This window comes from Microcebus murinus, chromosome 1, assembly GCF_040939455.1.
Source record: "Microcebus murinus isolate Inina chromosome 1, M.murinus_Inina_mat1.0, whole genome shotgun sequence".
Lineage (NCBI taxonomy): Eukaryota > Metazoa > Chordata > Mammalia > Primates > Cheirogaleidae > Microcebus > Microcebus murinus.
The window spans coordinates 5,864,982-5,888,067 of NC_134104.1; the positions used below are offsets into that span (position 1 = coordinate 5,864,982).

Genomic DNA, 23,086 nt, shown 5'->3' on the forward strand with positions numbered 1-23,086 from the left:
TTGCCCCAGCTAGAATGTAGTTTTGTGATCATAGTTCAGTGTAAACTCAGACTCCTGGCCTCACATGATCCTCCCATCTCAGCCTCTCAAGGTTCTAAGGCATCCCAGAGTTCTAGGATTACAGATGTGAGCCACCGCCCTGGCCTGTTTTTGTTAGGAGAATTGCTTAAATCTCTACTTAAAAATACTCTTGTTTGGCCAGGCGCGGTGGCTCACGCCTGTAATCCTAGCACTCTGGGAGGCCGAGGCGGGCGGATTGCTCAAGGTCAGGAGTTCAAAACCAGCCTGAGCGAGACCCCGTCTCTACCATAAAAATAGAAGGGAACTAATTGGCTAACTAATATATATAATATAAAAATCAGCCGGGCATGGTGGCTCGTGCCTGTAGTCCCAGCTACTCGGGAGGCTGAGGCAGGAGGATTGCTTGAGCCCAGGAGTTTGAGGTTGCTGTGAGCTAGGCTGACGCCATGGCACTCACTCTAGCCTAGGCAAGAAAGCGAGACTCTGTCTCAAAAAAAAAAAAAAAAATACTCTTGTTTGAAATCACTTGACTTGTTTGACATGTGACTTTGATTTGGCTGTGATATATCATCTCTCTTTGCCTGATTTGTTCTGTCTGATGGGTATCTTCTTCCTACCTTACCTTCCTCTTCTTTCTAGCCCAGCACTCAACGGTTGACAATAAGCCTGTGTAGAGGATAATTCTTTTGTTAAGGGTATATCTGTAGCTTCTAGACCTCCAAAGTCATCTTTTTTCTTTAATATATATACATATTTTCTTTTTTGAGACAGAGTCTCACTCTGTTGCCCAGGCTAGAGTGCCTTGGCATCAGCCTAGCTCACAGCAACCTCACACTCCTGGGCTTAAGCAATCTTTCTGCCTCAGCCTCCTGAGTAGCTGGGACTACAGGCATGTGCCACCATGCCTGGCTAATTTTTTCTACAGATTTTTAGTTGGACAATTAATTTCTTCCTATTTTTAGTAGAGACAGGGTCTCGCTCTTGCTTAGGCTGGTTTCGAACTCCTGACCTTGAGCCATCCTCCCTCCTTGGCCTCCCAGAGTGCTGGGATTACTGGCATAAGCCACCGACACCCCGCCTTTTTCTTTAATATTAGTAAGTATTCCAAATGTACACAAGGGAACGCAATATAATGAATCCCTATATACTATGAACAAATTTGCATTTTGAATATGTTATGAATTTGCTATATTTACTTTGATTTGTATTTGAGGTATATAATTTTTTTCTTATTTTAAAAAACTATCAATGGAAATCTTCAAGCAGAATAATAGCATAATGATCTACCCGCCGGGTACCCATTTTCCAGCCTCCTTCCTCAGTAATTATCAAAGAATGTTGCATTCGTCCTCTTCCCTCATTGTTTTTAAGAAATTCCAGATAGCCATTTATTTTACTGGTTAATGTACTGGAATATTTTAATGTAAATTTTAGACATTGCATTTCATCACTAACATATTCAGCGTGCAGCTCTAAAAAATGACTGCTGCTTCTACCAAGTTCTAGTATCACAGAATCCCTATTCATATTTGCTTTTTGTTCCTTGCATTTACATTTAGTGTGAGTTGATCTTTAGAACAAGGTCCATGCATTGAATAGATTATATCTTAAATCTCTTTTTATCTTGAATAGTTGTTTTGTTTCTGTACCATTGATTTACTGAAGACTGAGTCATTTGTCCTGTAGAATTTTTCACATTCTGGATTTGTCTGTTTCCTCTTGTTAATTTATTCTTCTTAGTGATGCTCATCCCTAGATTAGAATAATCTGGGGAACCTTATAAAATCTGGATGTCTGAAGCATGCCCCAAACCAGTTAAATCAGAATCTTTGTGGTAGGACTGACATCAGTATTTTTAAAAAGCTTTTCAGGTGATTGTAATGTTGGCATTTACAAAGCTACAATTTATCTTAGACTTGTGATTGTGCTCTTATTCCAATGTATTTGGGGCCAAAAGTATCTTTGGTACTTTGGTTTCTTAGAAGTATTGAGACTAGTTATATCTTAATACCTAACCCTGCAATAGTGGGCCTTTGAATCCATAGAATTTACTTGTAATCTTCATGTACATAGATTGGGAAGAAAAAGGATGAAGGAAATAGAACTACAGAATTAGGCATGAGATTAGGAAGGACTAGGTTTATAAAGGAGGGGCTTATTTAAAAGGGGAAAGAGATTAAGAGACAATAGTTAGGCTGGGCGTTGTGGCTCCCACTTGTAATCCTAGCATTCCAGGAAGCTGAGGCTGGAGAATTGTTTGAGCTCTGGAGTTTGAGACCAGCCTGAGCAAGAACGAGACCCAAGACTTGTCCCTAGGAGAAACAGAAAAATTAGCCAGGAGCCTGAGGCAGGAGGATCGTTTGATCCCAGGAGTTTGAGGTTGCAGTGAGCTATGATGATGTCTGTACTCTACCACGGTGACGAGTGAGACTCTGGTCTCAAAAAAAAAAAAAAAAAAAGGTAAATGATGTGATAACCTTTTTGTAGGCCAGGGTCTTTGTTAACCAGGGGAAAAAAATCAGAAGATCTTATATTGTAGTATATCATTAGGGAACTCATTGTCATTAAGTTTTGTTTCAGTAGGCCTTTTGTGTGAGGAATAGCCTCACACAAATGTTGTTTAAATGTTTATATTGAAGTCAGCATTTGGCTTTCTAATTAGAGTTATAAGTAGTTTTCTTAAACTTTAAATTATAAGTCTTATTTATAAATCTAGTAATGTTTATAGAAACAAGCATATTTGGTATTATTGTTTGATTAATGTTTAATAATTGAAAACTTAATCTTTTTTTTTTTTTTTTTGAGATAGAGTCTCACTTTGTTGCCCAGGCTAGAGTGAGTGCCCTGGGGTCAGCCTAGCTCATAGCAACCTCAAACTCCTGGGCTCAAGCAATCTTGGTACCTCAGCCTCCCGAGTAGCTGGGACTACAGGCATGTGCTACCATGCCCAGCTAATTTTTTATATATATTTTTAGTTGTCCAGTTAATTTCTTTATATTTTTTAGTAGGGGTCTCGCTCTTGCTCAGGCTGGTTTCGAACTCCTGACCTCGATCAATCCGCCCGCCTCGGCCTCCCAGAGTGGAAAATTTAATCTTAACATATGTAATACCATGTAATCAAATTTCCATTGGCATTTTATAATTACATTTACAAGTATGTTATTTTAATCACTTTAACAGGGTAAACTTAGACAAATCTAAACATGATCTAAGGACTTATTTCAATTTTTTTTGTAATTTTTATACTCTATCAAACATAAAAGCTCAGTAATTACAAAACTTGTTACTGTATCAGAGTAAATATAACTGTGTGAGTGTTACTCATACTTTCTTTATTTTTGCTTATTTGTCAGCTGCCTTGGGTTGTGAATTAACTCCCCAAACCAAGGGAAGGAACAGTATTACCATCTTCAGTACTCTACAGGATTAAGGAACCAAGTTATGATAGAAGATTATGGGCCAAGACTTGGAACTTGGGTGCATTGCCAGAAATATTACTTGAATTCTTAGATTGAGCCTTTTTTTAAAAATAGTAAGGCTACTTATTTACCCATTTAAAACAAAAACCTCTTTTATAACTTTGTTCCCCACGTGCAGTTAATCCTATTACTATTTAATTTTCACAGTGAGACTGAAGACTGAATTTTCATCCTAAAGGTAGCTGATTTATTTCCTCTAGGGATCTGTAATTTCTATCTAGAGAAGTTCTTTTCATCAAAACATTTTAATATCTGATCTTCAAAAACAAGTCTCTGTTGCCAGATACCCTTGTTGTATAACCTCAGAACTTAATTATATTAACTGGAAGTTCTTCATCCACCTGAATAGTAGAAGTCTTAATGAAATCTGTTAGGTTACAGAAAAGTGATTTTCTCCTTATTGAAGCTATCTTGCCATTTCTATAATTTATTTTATTTAAATATTTAAATGTTTCAAATAAATTGTTTAGGTCAATTAGTGTAATTAATTTAGTGATGGTTTTTGCTTTCAGATTTGTATTGCTGACAAATTCTTAGGTGTTAATGATTTTTCTTTTTATGTTGGAATTTTCCTGGTTTCTCCCATCTCCCTTTCCCTTCTAGTACTGACTGTGCTGAGCTGATAATCTACAAAAAGTTTTAGACTTTTACATATTGATGCTTTAAAGCACACAGTACTATTTAATATTAAGAAATTTGGTTTGGCTGTGGTGGTTCCTGCCTGTAATCCTAGCACTTTGAGAGGCTGAGGCAGGAGGATCGCTTGAGCCCAGAAGTTCTAGAGTAGCCTGAACAATAGCAAGACCTGGTTTCTACAAAATATAGAAACATTAGCCCAGGAGTTTGAGGTTGCAGTGAGCTATGATGATGCCAGTGTACTCTAGCCCCAGTGACAAAGCAAGACCCTATCTAAAAAAAAAAACAAAAACGAAAGACAAAACCCCAAAATATTAAGAAATTTTTGATTTTTGAGGACTATTTTAAGGATTTTTTAGAGACGGAATCTTGCTGTATTGCCTGGGCTACACTCAAACTCCTGGACTCAAGTGATCCTTCTTCCTCAGCTTCCAAAGTAGCTAGGACTACAGGCATGCACCACTGGGCCCAATTGTCCTCAGTTTTGATTTATCTTTTGAGTTGGAATGTCTGCCAGAGGTGGGAAACTTAAGTCAGATTGGAAAGTTGAAGGTATTTTATCTAGCCTTCTTCTGTCACCAGAATTTATGAACAAAATTTTTATATTGGATCTAGTCTTATTTTACATTTGGATTCATTATTAAGAGCACAAAGTGAGGTCTGTGATTATGTTTCAGAGTTTCTTTGGAGCAGTGTTTCTTAGGGAGTTTGAAAACGTGGGGCATTGTTGTTACCACAGTGCCTTGGGAGGAGTACCGCTGGCATTAGATGGGAGCCAGGGATACTGGCTTAGTTTGTGTTGCCATATATATATATATATATATATATATATATATATATATATATATATACACATACATTTTTTTTTCTTTTTTACTAAACAGGTTCAGAAGATACATTTGTGTTGCTATAAAGGAATACTTGAAGCAGGGTACTTTATAAGAAAAGAGGTTTATTTGGCTCAGGGTTCTGTAAGATTGTATAAGAAGCATGGCACCAGTACCTGATTTTGGTGAGGGCTTCAGGCTGCTTCCACTCATGGCGGAACGCAAAGCAGAGCCAGCATGTGCAGAGATCATGTCTGGAGAAAAGTAGTAAGAGACAGGGTGTGTGGTGTGGTTCTTTTTTAACAACCAGCTCTTGTGGGAGCTAATAGAGCACAGGAACTCATTATGGTGAGGATTGCACCAGGCCATTCATGAGGGATCAATCTCTATGGTACAACACCTCTCATTAGGCTCCACCGTCAACACTGGGGATTATATTTCAATATGAAATTTGGAGGGATCAAAAACTCAGACCATAGCAGTTACTGTATGACCTGAATGTGCTAGGTAGTCCTGCACAGTGATGTTTGTCATTCCGCAAATGCTGGTAACATTATGTTTGAAGTGTCCTGGATTTGCAGCATTAAAGTTTATAGCAGATAAACACATCAGGTAATGTTGAGCATATTCACAGAGTACCTGTTGCATTTTTGTGGTTTGTTGAGTTATAATTGGAGTACAATAATATGTACATATTTAAAGTGTTGATAAATGTTGACATCTTATACCTGTGAACCCATCAGCACAATGAAGATAGTGAACATGTGTGTCACTCCCCCAAAAGTTTCCTTTTGCCGTTTTGTAATTCCTTCTGCTTTTCCGCATAAACCCCCTCAACCTCTTACCTGCTCTCTGTGACTATGTTAGTTTGCATTTTCTAGAGTTTAATATAGGTGAAACCATATAGTGTATTCTCTTTTTCTGCCTTCTTTTAGCATAATAGTTTAAGATACATTTGTGTTGTTGCATGTTATCAATAGTTCATTTCTTTATTGCTGAGTAGTATTCCATTGTATAGATGTACTGTAATGTCATTAACCCGTTAATGGACATTTGGGTTCTATTCACTTTCGGGCTATTTTGAAAAGAAAGTTGCTAAGAATGTTCATGTACAAACCTTTATATGGACATGTGGTATAATTTTTCATGGATAAATACCTAGGAATTGAATAGCTGAATTATATGGAAGGTATATGGGTAATTTTTTAAGAAACTGACCTGTTTTCCAAAGTGGTGGTACTGTTTTGCATTCCCATCATCAGTTTCTCCAAATTCTTCCAACCTTGGTCTGATCAGTTTTTTAAGTTTTATCCTTTCTAATAGGTGTATAATGGTATCTCATTACAGTTTTAATTAGTATTTCACTAACTACTAATCTTGATCTTTTCATTTTTTTTTAACCATCTGTATTATCTTCTTTGAAGTGTTCAAATCTTGTGTCCATTTAAAAAATTAGAAAAAATTACTGAGTTTTGAGAGTTCTTACATAATCTGAATATAAGTCCTTCATCACATACATGTTTTGCAAATATTTTCTCACAGTCTGAAGCTGTCTTTTAATTCTCTTAACAGTGCTTTTTTTTTTTTTTCAGTTTTTTTTTTTTGTTGTTTATTTTGGCTTAACAGTGCTTTTTGAAAAACAGAAGTTTTTAGTTTTGATGAAGTCCAGTTTATCAGTTCTTTTGTGGATTGTGCTTTTGAATTCATATTAGAAATTTTTCCCTAACCCTAGGTTATAAAGATTTTCTCCAATTTTAAGGAGTTTTATGGTTTCAGGTTATGTGTGACTCATCTTGAGATAATTTTTGTTTATGGTGGGAGGTATGGGTCAAAATTTATTTTTTTTATATTTGGATATCCAGTTGATCCAGAACCATTGGTTGAAAAGACTATCTTTTCTTCACTGAACTGCCTTTTCAGCTTTGTCAAAAATCAGTTGTCTTGTGTATGTGTAGGTCTGTTTCTGGACACTTTGTTTCATTGATTTCTTTGTCTTTATACCAGTACCATGCTGTTTTTTGTTTTTTTTTTTTAATTTCTTTTTTTTTTTTTTTAATTCTTTTATTTATTTTTTTTTTTTGAGGGCAGCATCTGAATTTGACATGCTGTTTTTATTGCAATGGCTTTAAGTTTTTTACAGCCCAGTTACCAAGTGAACTATAGCTTCATAACAGTTCTTGAAATCAGATACTGTTAGCCTTGCAACTTTATTCTTTTTGAAAGCTGCTTTGGCTTTTCTGGTTCATTTGCATATAAATTTTAGAATAAAATTATCAATTTCTACAAAAATTCCTGCTGGAGGTTGAATTGGTATGGTTTTGAATCTATAGATCAACTTACTGTTATTTTTAAGTCTTTTGAAATTTGTTAGCGTCTTTTATAGTTTTCAGTGTGTATGCCATGTTTTGTCAGATTTATCCCTAAGTATTGAATTTTTTTGATGTTATTGTAAACAGTGTTGTTATTAAAACTTGCTCTCCAACTAGGTATTGTCCAATAAGCATGTGGCTCCTGATCATCTGTTGCAAATCTGCCAGCGCATCGGTCCTATGTTGGATAAAGAAATTCCACCCAGTATTTCAAGAGTTACTTCTTTACTTGGTGCAGGAAGGCAGTCTTTGCTACGTACAGCAAAAGGTACCTTAATTTGAAGAAGTGTTCTGCTTTGTATTAATAGCTTAATAATTATTATACTTGTGAAGTAATGTAAGCATTGTGGAAGAAAGGTGATATGTAACTATAATCATGCTGTGGACTATAAAATTCTCTTCATTTAGCATAGAACATTGAATTTTATTACATAAGTGTTTAATGGGTCCTTCTGCATTTAAAAAATTGATAAAGATATAGATGTTAAGCTAAAAAGCTTGAATTTATTCTGAGATGTGTTTGAGGTTTTATCAATGTGAGTTCCTAATTTTCCATTTTGTAGCTCACTCAAACTTCATTGAATGTAATTGTATGTGTCTAATAAACTCTTTAAATGCTAGAAGTATTTAATTTGATTTTAGATTCTGAAAGCCCTTTGTTATAAAGGGAAGTGATTTTCTAAATTTGGTAGCAGCTTGAAAACAAGCACCAAAATGTAAAATTGCATGGTACTTTTATTCAGTAATTTAATTTTTTTTTGCAAAGTTATGTGCTAGCAAAATGTTTGGAATTGCTATTTTCTGTTAGCTTGGTATAAATGACTTAGACTAAGTATATGTATGTGATATGATCTATGTATACTTGTGGCTAAACTGCTAATGGGCAAGATTGTTGGTTTTTCTGATCCTGAGCATACGTCAAGTTCATCCCATGATTACTTTTTGTTATGAGCTATTGCTGATGTGATGCTACCTCTCAGATGCACCACCAGTATAAAGCTTAATTGAGAAAGAACAACTCTCCCTTTTGGTCCATGCCAGACTGGTTTGTCAGCTTTAGTTGTTTCTTAGTGCTCTACAGCCATGCCACACTGGCTCTAATCAGGAAACTATTTATATTCTTCCTTCTTCTGTGTCCTATTCATTTTGTAATTCTATTTTAGGTGGTTGTATAGTAGTTACTTGGGTAGGCTGTTTTCTCTTGTTTTCTTGTGTCAAGCTCAGTGTCGTTTTGTGATGAGCACTGCTTTAGAACTGGCAGACCTTAGAAGAGATTTCAGCAAGCTGCTCTAGGGTAGGGGCCATATTTCTCTCTTTGTTTTGTACTAGTGCCACAAGATGATAGGATGCCTTGTAACTGTTCTTTGGTCATGATAGTGGTAATGAATCCATTCATGTAAAACGCAATATGCCTGTTAGTTTGGGGCACCCGAGGCTCAGTAGAGGTTTAGTATGATGCCTTCCCTCCCTTCTCTTTCAGTTATGAAGAAGCTAATTTCTAGCACAGCATGACTGCCCATAGCCTGTGTTCTGCTGATACCTCCTATAGAGGAGGGCAGACAGTTTTTCTTAGTGCATTTGCTGGGTAGGTCAAGGAGGGGATGGGACTTTAGAAGTAGTGTCCTACTTCCTACACAGATCCTACATATGTGCTTTTCGATAAAGGATTATCTCTGATCCTAAAACAAAGGGAAAGTTATTTGATTTTAATTTGTCAATACTTCCTAAGGGAACTAAAGTCAGGGCAGTATTGGTCAAATTAATTTTAAAACCAAACAAGTTAAATTATTTGTCAGTAATTTTAATATAAATCAAATTAAATTTTTCCTTATAAAAGTTTCCATTTTTGAAAAATTGGATCAGTTGTGAGACCTTTTATCTTTAACATTGTATGGTATATTCTACATTGAAAAATAAAGACTCATTTGGCATTAAATGGGACTTGAGTTAAAAGATCTGATATTATAGTACATCTTTACCAGTCATTTGCTGTGGATCTCTTTAAAGGTCCAGGAATCTTTGAGCCTCAGTTACCTCACTTGTAAATTGGCAAAAATACCTACCTCACAGGGTTGTTGTGAGGATTTAATGAGAATAATGTATGTTGAAAGCACTTTGTGAATTGTAAAGTGCTACACAAATGTTAGTTGTTGTTGCTGCTGTATTTGAGATGTCTTAAAATTTTTTTCCTTCGGAAATAGTCTAATAAACCTCCAGGGCTTTTCTGTTAAAGTATATTAGTTGGTAAAACTTTGAATAAACAGTTTATTACAATATACGTAAGTATTCTATAAAATCTTTCTTGGGGTTAACTTTCAAGATTTTATGTGTATCTAAAATTCATTTTAAAGACTGCAGGCACACAGTTTGGAAGGGCTCTGCCTTTGCTGCTCTTCATAGAGGAAGACCTCCTGAAATGCCAGTGAATTATGGTTCCCCACCAAATCTTGGTAAGTGAGGTTGGCCTTTGAGATACCCAAAACCATTCTTTTAAGTTTTTGACAAACTTTATAGATGCTGTATCAAAATTTAAAAGGAAATACTGGTAGTGTTGGTGTTTAGTAAATAAGTATCAAATTTCAAAATTTTAAAAATAATTACTAAAAGTAAAATTAAAAAACATTCTTATTGTGGTAAGAAGTCAGTATTAGCAAATATAGAAGAAGAGATGTGAGAAGAAACTTGTGTCCTTAGGGTTTCTTGAACATAGATTTTTGTGATCCTCTAGAAATTGTTTTGGAGTGTTTCTTAGCTTTTTACATATTGGCTTCCCCTTAACCATTTTCATTGTTTTTATTTCCTAGTGGAGATACATCGAGGAAAGCAACTCACAGGGTGTTCCACTTTTAGCACAGCATTTCCAGGAACTATGTATCAGCATATAAAAATGCACAGAAGGATTCTCGGACATCTATCTGCTGTTTACTGTGTAGCATTTGATAGGACAGGACATAGAATCTTTACAGTGAGTTAACATTTTAAACTCAATTTGATGTCATCTGGAGCACTTTAGTGTGCTTTAGAATCATCTAGGAAATCTTCAAAAACATGGAGGTTCTGTTTCCCATTCTCAGGGATTTTGACTCAGTAGATCTGGTGTTGTACCCATGAATTTGTATTTTTAGTATATTCCAGGTGGTTCAGCTGTAAATAGAGGAGTGTGTGCTATTTTGAGAGACATTGACTTATGTAGTGGTTCTTAAGGCTGCTTAAAAATATACATACCTATTATTTCCTCTGTAGCACATTCTAGACTTACTGAATTAGATTATTTTATAATTAAAGTCTGTGTATTAACTACAACCCCCCCCAAAATAAAAAACCTTTATAAACTCAAATCTCTACAGGTGATTCATATCATACTGATTAATCACTGATTCAGGCAGATGGATTCATTGTAAAATAACCTTTTAGTGTATAAGTAATTATTATAAAACTATATGAAAATACTTGTAATTTAATTTACCATTTTAATGTTTTAAGGAAAAACATTGGGTGAGAAGTTTAATTTTCATTTTGCAGTTGTGAGATTCAGATGATATTCAAATATTGAATGAGTGCGTGCTGGCTGAGACTCTGTGGCTGGGTTATTTAAAACGAGGGTGCTTTTCCCACCATTTTCTCCTTGTTTTTAGGATTGCCACTTAGTCTTTTTCTCAGCCTGTGAAATTTAGATCTTTGCCAACACTCATCAAATTATTTAGCTTGATATGAACTAAACTAACATTTAAGTATCATTAATTGATATGGGCAAGCCATGAGCTTTTTAGTTGGACTTATTACTTGATAGAGAATTTTGGGGAAAATAGTATTTACAGTGTGGTCTGAGCCTTAGTAATGATAACTTGACAGTATCTTTATATAGGTTTGCTTTGAAGAAAAATACTGTTATTCTGTAAGTGTTCTGGCTATAAGATTCATGATTTACTGTACAATTATAGAGTAATTGGAAAGAGTTTGGCATGTAAAGGTATTGTTTAAGTGATTTAAAAGACTTGCTATTGTACTAAAGTTTGAAAGGGAAAAAAAAGTAAAATTATAATATTAAAAAAAATTTAAAAAAAAGACTTGCTATACTAACATTTAAATTTGGGGTGTATTTTTTCTTAGGGTTCAGATGACTGTTTGGTAAAGATTTGGTCAACACATAATGGCCGCCTATTATCTACATTAAGAGGTCATTCTGCAGAAATTTCAGACATGGCAGTAAACTATGAGAATACGATGATTGCTGCAGGTAGCTGTGATAAAATCATTAGAGTGTGGTGCTTGAGAACTTGTGCCCCAGTTGCTGTGCTCCAAGGACACACGGGATCAATCACATCTTTACAGGTAAACTTCTACCTTAGTGGGCGCATTTATGTATTATTGCCTATTCATTTAAAACTTTCTCTTTGGAATTGAGAAATAGTAAGGTGCTTAGTAATTATATATGATCTATTTTAAGTTTAGGTAATCAGGAAAAAATAGAATCAATCATATTTCTACATATCATGGAAGGGTTATGTAATAAATATTTAATGCAGTAAAGCTTTATATGAAGGTTTATTCTTTGAGGTTTATGGTTGAACTGGGTCTCAATTATAAACTGGTGATAGATTAATTATTAATATTGTTCAACTTTAAAACTTGTGGATTCTGAGAGGGGAGAGGGTGGCAGTGGCCAAAAAAAAAAAAAAAGGAAAACCTTGTGGATTTTGATAAGTTGATTAAATTTACCAAAATATTAAAAAAAAATATTTTCACAAGAAGTGGAGTAGGCATAATAATATAATGAACCCCTATCTCCCTAACAATGGCCAATTCTTTTTTAACCATCTCTTCTGGTACCTAAAGCAAATCTTAGAGTTCATTTTATTTCTTCTGCAAATATTTCAGTATGAATATCTAAACGAGATAAGGATTCATTTTTAAAACAACTACATCACTGTTATCACACTATTTGTTGATGTTCAAATTTCTAGTTGTCTTGTAAATGGCATTTTAGTTTGTTTGAATTAGGAACAAAACAAAGCCTGCGCCTTACTTGTTGGCTGATATAGATTAAAAGCAACTTAAAGCATAAATTTCATTGCCCTATGCAGTTACAAAAAAAATTATTTTGTAGTTTCTTTGTTGAAGGAACTAGGTTATCTGCAGAGATTTCCCAGATGTTGCCAGTTGGATCCTTGTAGAGTAGTTTGACATGTTCCTTTTTATTTCCATTAGGTTGATTGTTGGAATCTGGAGCAGTAGTTTTCTTTAATGTGCATGAGAATCATTTGGAGGGCTTGCTTAAAACAGATTGTTAGGCACCACCCCCAAAGATTCTGATTCAAAACCTCTGATGTAGGGCCTGAGAGTTTGCATTTAGAACAGGTTTTCAGGTGCTGCTGTTCTGTGGACTGTGCTTTCAGGATCACTGATCTAGAGAATTGATCACATTTAGGCTAAGTTCTTTCCTCAGGAGACATGTCTGCTGGTGTCTGTGTACCCAATGATGATCACCAGCTTAGGTTTATTAGTTCCCTAGGTACTGAAAATAGTGCTATTCTGTAATTTTTTGAAAATTACATTTTTGTCAGGTTGAAGTAAATTGTTAGATGATTTGTAAGGCTTTTTTTTTGGTGGTGGTGGGGGGTCTTCCAGTAAGGACTGGAAAACCTAGACAAATTCTAAAAGAGCTGTAACACTGTAAGGGTTTTTGTTGTTGTTGTTGTTGTTGTTGTTGACAGAGTCTTACTCTGTTGCCTGTGCTAGAGTGCCATGGCTGTAAGCCTAGCTCACAGCAACCTCAGGCTCCTGGGCTCAAGCAATCTTTCTGCCTCAACCTCCCAGGTAGCTGGGACTATAGGCATGCGCCACCGTGCCCGGCTAATTTTTTTTTTCTATATATTTTTAGTTGGCCAATTAATTTCTTTTTGTTTTTAGTAGAGATGGGGTCTCACTCTTGCTGGTTTTGAACTCCTGACCTTGAGCGATCTTCTTGCCTTGGCTTCCCAAAGTGCTAGGATTACAGGTGTGAGCCACCGCACCTGGCCCTGTAAGGCTTTTTTAAGGCACGTTGGTGCCTCCATTTAAAATTTGGTTAAAACCATTGTGTTGGTTCAATTTTCATGTGCGTATTTATCCAGGCTGTATGTTAGTGGTCTCTAGATTGATGCAAAGTTTTATGATAAAAGGTGACTTTTCTCAACTGTTCTGGTAAAAGAATAGAGATTGAATAGTTATTTTTCATATGATAAGTTATAATTGAGATAGTGTTTTATTTTGAAAGTTTAAGCAAGTTTTTTGACTTTCCCATTTATTTTTAGTTAAGTATGTCATTCTGTGGAAGGTTTCATAGTTTGAAAATTAATTCAAATCCTAGCTAGATATCACATTTAGCATTTTGTAATTTGATATGACCTTATACAAAATAATAGCAAATAAGAAAATTTGTGATAGTTTGAGAGGATATCTGTTTTAAATCCATTGTGGGATTCTTTAGTGTGAAAGTGGAGTTCTCGTCTTCCCTGAAATGATTCTTTTGGTAGTAGGGGCCCACATGCATTTATGATCTACTGATTATATCTGAAAAATATACTTGGGTGGTAGTTAATTTTTATAGTATCAGAAGATTCAGTTTTGCTTATTAGTAGTTTTAGGTTCAAAGTCAAACAAATACATGATTTTAGTTCTTAATCTTTTTTATGTACTTTTCTCTGTTGTTACTGGAACATAGAAGCTATTTTTAAATTATGATCATGTTTTTTTCAATTTTTAAAAGGTATAAATAATATTGCTTATAGAAATATTTGATAATAGTTAATATCAAATAAAAAAGGGCTTCCTAATCTTACCACTTAATATTAATCAATATTACTATTGATCATGGTAATGTTATTACCACTTAATAAGTAATCACTTAGTATTTTAATATGTACCTTTCTCAGGGATACCATTATAAAATGTCACTTAATATAATTTACATTCTGAAAATGTTAGGAATAAAGCATAGCCAGGTTACAACCAGCAGTAGAACCTTTTATCCATCTACAAGAATAGCAAGTGAACATTCCTCAGGAATGAAAGACATAATGCATAGGTTGGTTGGACTAATTTTCCGTTTTAAGAACAGCTAGAAAAGGTTGACAAAGGTGAATAAGTAGCCAAGGTACCAGTAGAATGAAGAATTGAGTTTTCATGGTCTGGTAGATAAGGAAAGCCTAGAAAAGAGGAACTTTTGTTTGGAGGCATTTGCCAATTTCAGAGGTGATGGTGGAGATACTTAGCAACACTTTGCAGAAATTCATGGGGTTGTGGGAGGATAAAAATGGAGTTTAGAGCTTATTCTAGGAAGTTAGAGGTCTTGATAAAAGTACCCTTGTTTTGAGATTAGGAACCAGAAGAGTTTTATCCTAAGAGTAAGGGTAAACCAGAAATCTACCTTCACAGAAACTGAAGCTGAGCTTCAAATCATCTTAATTCTTGTGGAACAGGTACATCTACGATTGCTGGTGCCCTTGATCTAGTTGCAGGCTAGAAGCAGAAGTTATGTTAGAGGAAGATAACATCTACAGGCTCAAATTCTTTATACTTTTCTCTATATATTGACATTCACATATACAGAAGGAAACAAACGTGACCAGGAGAAACAACAGATGATAGAAATAGAGGGTGCAGACAATGGATGTTCCAGATTATCTTGGAAATATCTGTGCTTAATAAGTTTAGTTAATTAAAAGAAGTAAAGTTGATTTCAGCAGAGAACTGAGAGTTAGTAAAAAGGAAAGCCTGAAACTGAAATATATAACTGAATTTAAGAATTCAGTGAGTGATTTTAACAGCATGTGGACACAACTGAAGAAATTAAAGAGAGAATTAGTGAACTGGAATGAGGTCAGAAGAAAATAAATAGATTGAAACACAGATAGAAGTGATTGGAATATATAGAAAGGAGCTTGAAAGCTAGGATATGCTGAAAATATATACCATGTGTGTAATTAGAGTTTCTGAAGAGTAGAAGAGAATGAAGCAAACATTACAGTTGAAGTATTCTAATATCTAAGAATTTTGCACGGTGTGCTGAAGACATAAAGCCATAGATTCAAGAAGCACAAAGAGCTCTAAGCAACATATACACAGAAAACTACAAGTATTAAAGTATCAGAAAAAAACTTTTAAAACAAATACATCTTGGCAGCCAGAGGGAAAAATAGAGATGTAATAAGACTGATTGCTAGTTTCTTAATAGACATAATGGAAGTTGATTACCAAAGGAGTAATAATTTTAAAGTGCTAATAGAAAATGATTGCCAGTCTGGGTGCAGTGGCTCACACCTGTAATCCTAGCAGTCTGGTAGGCTGAGGCAGGAGGATTGCTTGAGACCAGGAGTTTGAGACCAGCCTGAGCAAGAGTGAGACCCTGTCTCTACAAAAAATAGAAAAATTAGCTGAATGTTGTGGTATATACTTGTAGTCCCAGCAACTTGGAAAGCTGAGGCAGGAGGATCACTTGAGCCCAGAAGTTTGAGGTTGCAGTGAGCTATGATGATGCCACTGCATGCCAGCTTGAGTAACAGAATAAGACTCTGTTTCAAAAAAGAAAATGACTGCTAATCAAAATTCTGAACCTATTGAAAATATTGAAGAATGAACATAAAATAGATGCATTTTTAGATATTTCTTAGACATGGAATAGCATTAAAAGGAATTGTAAGTGGTATTCTTTAGGCAGAGAGGGAATGTGATCCCAGGTGGAAGCTCTGAGATGCAAGAAGGAATGAAAAAAAATTTTTTTTTAAGTATATATATGAGTAAATGGAAGTAAACATTGACTGTTTTGTAAGTACACTATACATTTTAAAATATGTATGGAATTTAAGAAACAACGATAGCATGTATATCAGGAGGAGGTAACTTTAATATTCTTACATCTTTGCATTGTTTGACAAGTGGAAAATACAGATTTATGTTAGACTTTAAGATAAAGATACATTTTGTAGTCTTTACAATAATAGCCAAAAGAATAGGAAGAGAATGAATGCATAACTGCCAAGCTAATAGAGTTGGGAAATACAAACTAATAAAGTAAAAAAGGTGGCAGGAAAAGGGAAGCAGCAGGCTGGGCATGGTGGCTCACGCCTGTAATCCTAGCACTCTGGGAGGCCGAGGCGGGAACATTGCTCAAGGTCAGGAGTTCGAAACCAGCCTGAGCAAGAGTGAGACCCCGTCTCTACTATAAATAGAAACAAATTAATTGGCCAACTAATATATATAGAAAAAATTAGCTGGGCATGGTGGCACATGCCTGCAGTCCCAGCTACTCGGGAGGCTGAGGCAGTAGGATTGCTTGAGCCCAGGAGTTTGAGGTTGCTCTGAGCTAGGCTGATGCCACGGCACTCTAGCCTGGGCAACAAAGCAAGACTCTATCTCAAAAAAAAAAAAAAAGAAGAGGGAAGCAGCAAGTGAGAATAGTACTAAGACAATACTAAGATATCATCAGATGTCAAATAATTACATTATTTGTAAGTGCATTAAATGGTTTCAGACTTAGTTAAAAAATCATTTTAAGGTAAAGGATATTAAAAGTAAATGATGGAAAAAACTACCATGTAAACATTAACAAGGTTGGCTATTGTGAATAGTGTCGCAGCAAACATGGTGGTGCTTCTCTTTGACATACTGATTTTATTATTTCCTTTGGATACATACCAGAAAGCATAGGTAACAAAAGCAAAAATTGACAAATGGGATTATATCAAGCTGAAAAGTTTTTGCACAGCAAAGGAGTGAAGAGAGAGAGCCTACAGAATGGAAGAAAGTATTTGTAAACTCTGTATGACAAGGGGTTAATATCCAGAATACATACAAGAAAATAGCAAAAGAAGCAAATAGTACAGTTAAAAAATGGGCAAAAGACCTGCATAGACATGTATAAAAGAAAACATTCAAGAACCCGGTGCAGTGGCTCACACATGTAATCTCAGGTACTCTTAAAAGGTGTACAAATGTCCAACAGATACATGAAAATATGCTCAACATCACTAATCATCAGGGAAATGGAAATGAAACCACAGTGAGATATCACTTCACTTTAGAATGGCTATTATGTAAAAGATAAACAAATGCTGTTGAGGATGTGGAGAAAGGGGAACTCTTATATACTCTTGGTGGAAGTGTAGATGAGTACAGCCATCATGGAAAACAGCATGGAAGTTCTTCAGAAAATTAAAAACAGAACTACATATGATCCAACAGTCCCATTAATGGGTATATATCCAAAGGAAACAAATGATACATTCTTTAATGGCAAAATAGAGGATCAGCATACATTAAAGACTCTTTATTTTGCCACTGAACAACTTGTAATAGTAGACATTAAGCTCCTGAACATGTGTTAAATACTAGTTATTCATAATGTGTAGAGCTTAAGAAAACTATTTTGACTTTGGAGGTAGACATGTAAGATTGCAGCACAAAATCATAAGGCCAAAGGGGACTTTGAGAAATCATAGTTCTTACTAGGTCCTTGATGCAGGAGTCAGTCAATCCATCTGTATTAAATAATAGACTCTTATTTTTAATATCTCAAAGTGTATATTACAGTCATTGATGAATGGCTTTGAGGGGACGCATGTGCTAAAACAACCAAAGAAAGGTTTCCTATACACTATCAACAACCAATTAATAAATACAATGGCAGAAAAAATACAATTCACAATAACAACAAAATCCTTCAAACATATAGGAATAAAACTTGGATGTATTTCAGTGATACTATATTTCAGGAAGTGGTGCTTCCTCAGCACCACAGAAACATTGAAAGGTTAAAATGGCTTTTGGGCTATTGTGATGGCTCACTACTAAAATCCCAGTGGTTTGGGAGGCTGAAGCAAGAGGATTGCTTGAGGCCAGGAGTTCGAGACCAGCCTGAGCAACATAGCTAGATCCTGCCCCACAATCTCTTCAAAAATAAAATTAACTGGGCTTTGTGGTGCATGCCTTAGCTACTTGGGAGGCTGAAGCTGGAGGATCCTTTAAGTCCAGGCATTCAAGATTGCTATGATTATACTGCACTCCAGCTTGGGTGATAGAGTGCAACCTCATCTCAAAAATAAAAAATAGGCAGGGCATGGTAGCTTATGCCTGTAATCCTAGCACTCTGGGAGGCCGAGAGTCAGGAGTTCAAAACCAGCCTGAGCAAGAGTGAGACCCCATCTCTACTATAAATAGAAATAAATTAATTGGCCAACTAATATATATAGAAAAAATGAGCCAGGCACAGTGGCTTATGCCTGTAGTCCCAGCTACTTGGGAGGCTAAGGCAGAAGGATCGCTTGAGCCCAGGAGTTTGAGGTTGCTGTGAGCTAGGCTGACGCCGTGACACTCACTCTAGTCCAGGCAACAAAGTGAGACTGTGTCTCAAAAACAAAACAAGAATAAATTAAAAAATAATTCTTTTGGGGTACTAAAAAAAAATCTCTTAAAAGAAAACTTAGAGGCTACACTAATGAATTCCATTAAAACCTGTTTGAGTAGCCAGGTGAGGTGGCTCACATCTGTAACCTAGTCTTTAAAAAAATCAAAACAGAACGCCTGTTAGAACTGCTGAGTGCTTAGTAAAATGGCTAAAGCACGTATGTGCTAAAACAACCAAAGAAAGGTTTCCTATACACTATCAATAACCAATTAATAAATACAATGGCAGAAAAAATACAATTCACAATAACAACAAAATCCTTCAAACATATAGGAATAAACAGGCGATGTGAAAAATATATATGGAGAAAGGTCTTAAAAATAATGATTGAAATTTTGATCGGGGTAGGGAATAGTCACCATAAGTGAAAATGCTTACTGTATTCCTGAATCAGAAGATTCAATATTGTAGACATGTAAAATCTTTCCTAATTATGCTATAGAATCAGTGTATTTACATTTGATATCTCAGTTGTTTTGTTTTAATGGAATTAAGCTAACCACCAAACTTATTTAGAAGAGAAAAATAAGCACAGATGGCAAAAATAAGAAAAATTGTGTAGCTGTGTTATGTATTTTAAAATGCTTTAAAGCTATTAAGAAAACAGTCTGGTATCGACCCAGGAATAGACAAAGATATAAGTGGGATGAAAATATACAACTACTTGTATATCTGGGAATTTGATTTGGACACAGGTGACTTAATGTAGAAATGTTCTTTCGTAGATAGTTATATTTAGAATTCTTAAAGTACTCTGCATATTCACAAATTTTACCATGGTGTTTTAATTTTAATTAATAAGACTATCCAGTCATTAATATAACTTCAATATATTTCTTTTTCTTGTTACTTCTGATGAGATATTATACAAAACCCAGTGTTTAGGCCATGTTCTGGAACATATCTATTTAGATGTAAACGATCACTTTCAACATTTAAAAAAACAGTCTTTCATTTTTTTCTATAATAACTCTTCCTTCTGTTAATGGCACTACTATGAATTAGTCTTTGTTTTCTAAGCTCCTTTTTCTTGAATGTCTCAACAGTCAGTTTTGTTGCTTTGTCATTGCCTTTCCTCCTCATTCTGGGGAGAAGAGGGAGGCACTGCCATCCAGTTAAGGTTCTTGCTTTTTAGATTAATTTGATTTCATCTTTGCTCTTTCTTACATCTTACCTATTCTCTTTCAGTCAGTATTGTATGTTGCTGTCAGACAAACCTTTGGCTGCTTTTGGTGTTTACTTGAAAAGTACAGTTACCCCTTGCTGTTATTACATCTAGATTCTCTACCCATTTAACCCATTTTCCCACAACTTCCCTCATATTGGTCTTTCTGTTTCTGTCACATACCATTTTTCCTCTGACTTTTGAACTTAAGCTCGTATTATTCCTTTGCTTAGTGTGTTTTTCTTGTATCCCTTGTATTTTTGTATCCATCTTTTAAGTCTTTCTGGATGTCTGTGAACCTAATTAGTCTTCCTTTCTCTACTTTGTTTGTTTAGCACACTTGGCACTTTATTAAGTAGAAATTATAGCCCTGTTCTGAAGTTACAATATAATTCTTATATTTTTTATAATACTTTCATGGTTTTGTTTTTTAAATATTTAAATCATTGATCCATTTGGAATTTATCCTAAAGAATGGATTTACCTTTCCCCCATAAGCATAGTTGTTGCAGTACCATTTATGCAGTGATCCATTGTCTCCCCAACGGATTTGAGATAATGTCTTTATCCTACTTAAGTCTTGTAATAGGGTCCATTTTTAGATTTTTTCCATTGGTCATTCTGTCAATGTACCTGTTCTTGATAGTTTTAATAGTTAAGGCTCTGTGATGTGCTTTAATATCTAATAGGACTAGATCTTTGCTTTGCGAAAGTTTTTCTGGCTAATCTTGTTTGTTCTGAAAATAGTCTTATTGAGATTGTATTATATATAAATTAACATAGAGAGTTATGATTTTTCACTATAGTATTATCTATATTTTGGATTTCTTATATTTTATTTTCTTAGAGTGTCAGTTAAAGTAAACTTTGGAAAACTAAAACTGAAACTATAACTTAAGTAGAAGCTCTAGATATTGAATTGTCTATATTATTATTTTTTAGTTTAGCCCAATGGCCAAAGGCTCTCAGAGATACATGGTTTCCACTGGCGCTGATGGGACAGTTTGCTTTTGGCAGTGGGATTTAGAATCCCTGAAATTTAGGTAAGTGACTTTAATTATATAAGAAGTTTCTTCTTTAATGTAGTTAGGATTTAGTCTAATGAAATGAGGTTTGATTAAAAAGACATGTGTTGTGGTTTCATTTTTATTTTTGAACTTAATTTTTATTACATACAGCATATGTGCTATGTTGACTATTGACTATTTGCAATTTATTATATAGATAGTTGGATAGGTAAAAGAAGCATAGCTTTTCTATCTTAGTGCAGCTTTGTGAAATCAAAGTGAGACATTTTTTAAAATGTTGGAAATGCACAGTAAGGAATATAATTGGAAATTCAGGCAGGAACATTTGAGACCTGGATTATAGACCTGTGCTGTCCAATATGGGCAGCCACTAGCCACATGTGACTGTTGAGCACTTCAGATATGACTAGTGCAGTTGAGGAACTGAATTGTTAATTTAAATTTTAAAATTGATACTTGATTTAGTTATTAAAAAATTTTTATGTTTTGAACAACTTGAGTATATGAAATTTCAACAGTAAGTTTTAGGAAATCTGAATGTACATCAAGTATTTTTGATGAAAATTGAGTTGTGTTGCATTATGTGTCAAATATATACTGGAAATTTTCAAAGATTTAATATGAAAGAAAGACTCTAAAGTATCTCTTTAAAATTGTGTTAATATTTAAATGTTGGCCGGGCGCTGTGGCTCACGCCTGTAATCCTAGCTCTTGGGAGGCCGAGGCGGGCGGATTGCTCAAGGTCAGGAGTTCAAAACCAGCCTGAGCAAGAGCGAGACCCCGTCTCTACTATAAATAGAAAGAAATTAATTGGCCAACTGATATATATATAAAAAAATTAGCCGGGCATGGTGGCGCATGCCTGTAGTCCCAGCTACTCGGGAGGCTGAGGCAGGAGGATCGCTTGAGCCCAGGAGTTTGAGGTTGCTGTGAGCTAGGCTGATGCCACGGCACTCACTCTAGCCTGGAAAACAAAGCGAGACTCTGTCTCAAAAAAAAAAAAAAAAAAAAAAACAAAAAATTTAAATGTTATATGGGATTTTGGATATATTAGGTTAAATGCAATAAAGTTAATTTTCTCTTCATCCTTTTTAAAAATGTGGCTACTATTTAAAGTTACATATGTGGCTTACATTCCATTTCTGTTGGACAGTGCTATAATCACTGGTAATTCTATATCCTGCTCTGCAACCTTGTTCTTAGGTTCACTTAGACTCTGAGCTTTAGTTACCTCACTCAAAAGAATGGGGTTAGTAGGCCTGTGCTTTCTGTGTAGTAGGATTGGCATGAAGATTGGGATTGGATAGTGTTTTCTAAAATCCATTCAGACATAATAGCATATGTGGAAATAATTTGGTATACAATAAGGTGTAGCCAGGCATGGCATGCCTGTGGTCCCCAACTACTCGGGAAGCTGAGGTAGGAGGATTCCTTGAGTCCAGGACTTTGAGTGTAGCCTGGGCAATATAGCAATGCCCTACCCATATCTTAAGAAAAAAAAAGATAATAATATTTAAATATGCTAGATTAAAACCAATATTGTAAACTGTGTTAATGTGGTAAACAAATGTATTTTAAAGCAACATCTTCTTTTTTTCAAGTCCGCGTCCCCTGAAGTTTACTGAAAAGCCTAGGCCAGGCGTTCAAATGCTTTGTTCTTCTTTTAGTGTTGGTAAGAACTTCTTTAATAAATTTTTTCTTAGTTTTATTTTAACATTTATTAAATGACCACTTTATTGCTAAGAACCTTTATTAGATAGGTGATAAATTACTTCTGATGTTCATATCATTAGGTTTATACATTATGTTCATTTAGTTAGCCTTTTTCTTTCTGTCTTTGATTCTGCCTTTCTCTGATTCCTAACAGTAATCAAAGTTAGTGATGTAAGAGATAGCTGGCAAAAAGGAGACTTAAGAGGTCTACATGAGCAATTTCTATGGCATGTGCCCCATGTGTATGTTCCAAAGCTGTGATTTCCTTTTAACAGGCTAAACTGCTTATTTTTGGTAGTTTAAATTTGCTTTCCACATGTATTATCTTAGTGAAATTATTCTCCCTTCTTTCTTCTTTTTGCAGACATTTTTTATTGTCATCCTTTTTATTTTCACTGAACTTGT

The 23,086-nt window shown here is 35.0% G+C and overlaps 1 protein-coding gene and 1 non-coding gene across 3 annotated transcripts in view; one reads left to right on the plus strand and one right to left on the minus strand.

Annotated features, from left to right (window-relative positions):
- Nucleotides 1–23,086, plus strand: part of BRWD1 (bromodomain and WD repeat domain containing 1) — a 127,561-nt gene that overhangs the window by 2,175 nt on the left and 102,300 nt on the right. For both annotated transcript variants that reach the window (XM_076000182.1, XM_076000184.1), the window contains exons 5-10: nt 7,450–7,600; nt 9,684–9,782; nt 10,137–10,297; nt 11,443–11,664; nt 20,883–20,983; nt 22,570–22,640. In XM_076000182.1, the coding sequence (XP_075856297.1) occupies nt 7,450–7,600; nt 9,684–9,782; nt 10,137–10,297; nt 11,443–11,664; nt 20,883–20,983; nt 22,570–22,640 (805 nt within the window). The remainder of the gene's footprint in view (nt 1–7,449; nt 7,601–9,683; nt 9,783–10,136; nt 10,298–11,442; nt 11,665–20,882; nt 20,984–22,569; nt 22,641–23,086) is intronic.
- On the minus strand, nt 12,948–13,006 carry LOC142875381 (U7 small nuclear RNA). Its single transcript, XR_012922754.1, has one exon. It is a non-coding gene; the product is annotated as a U7 small nuclear RNA (small nuclear RNA).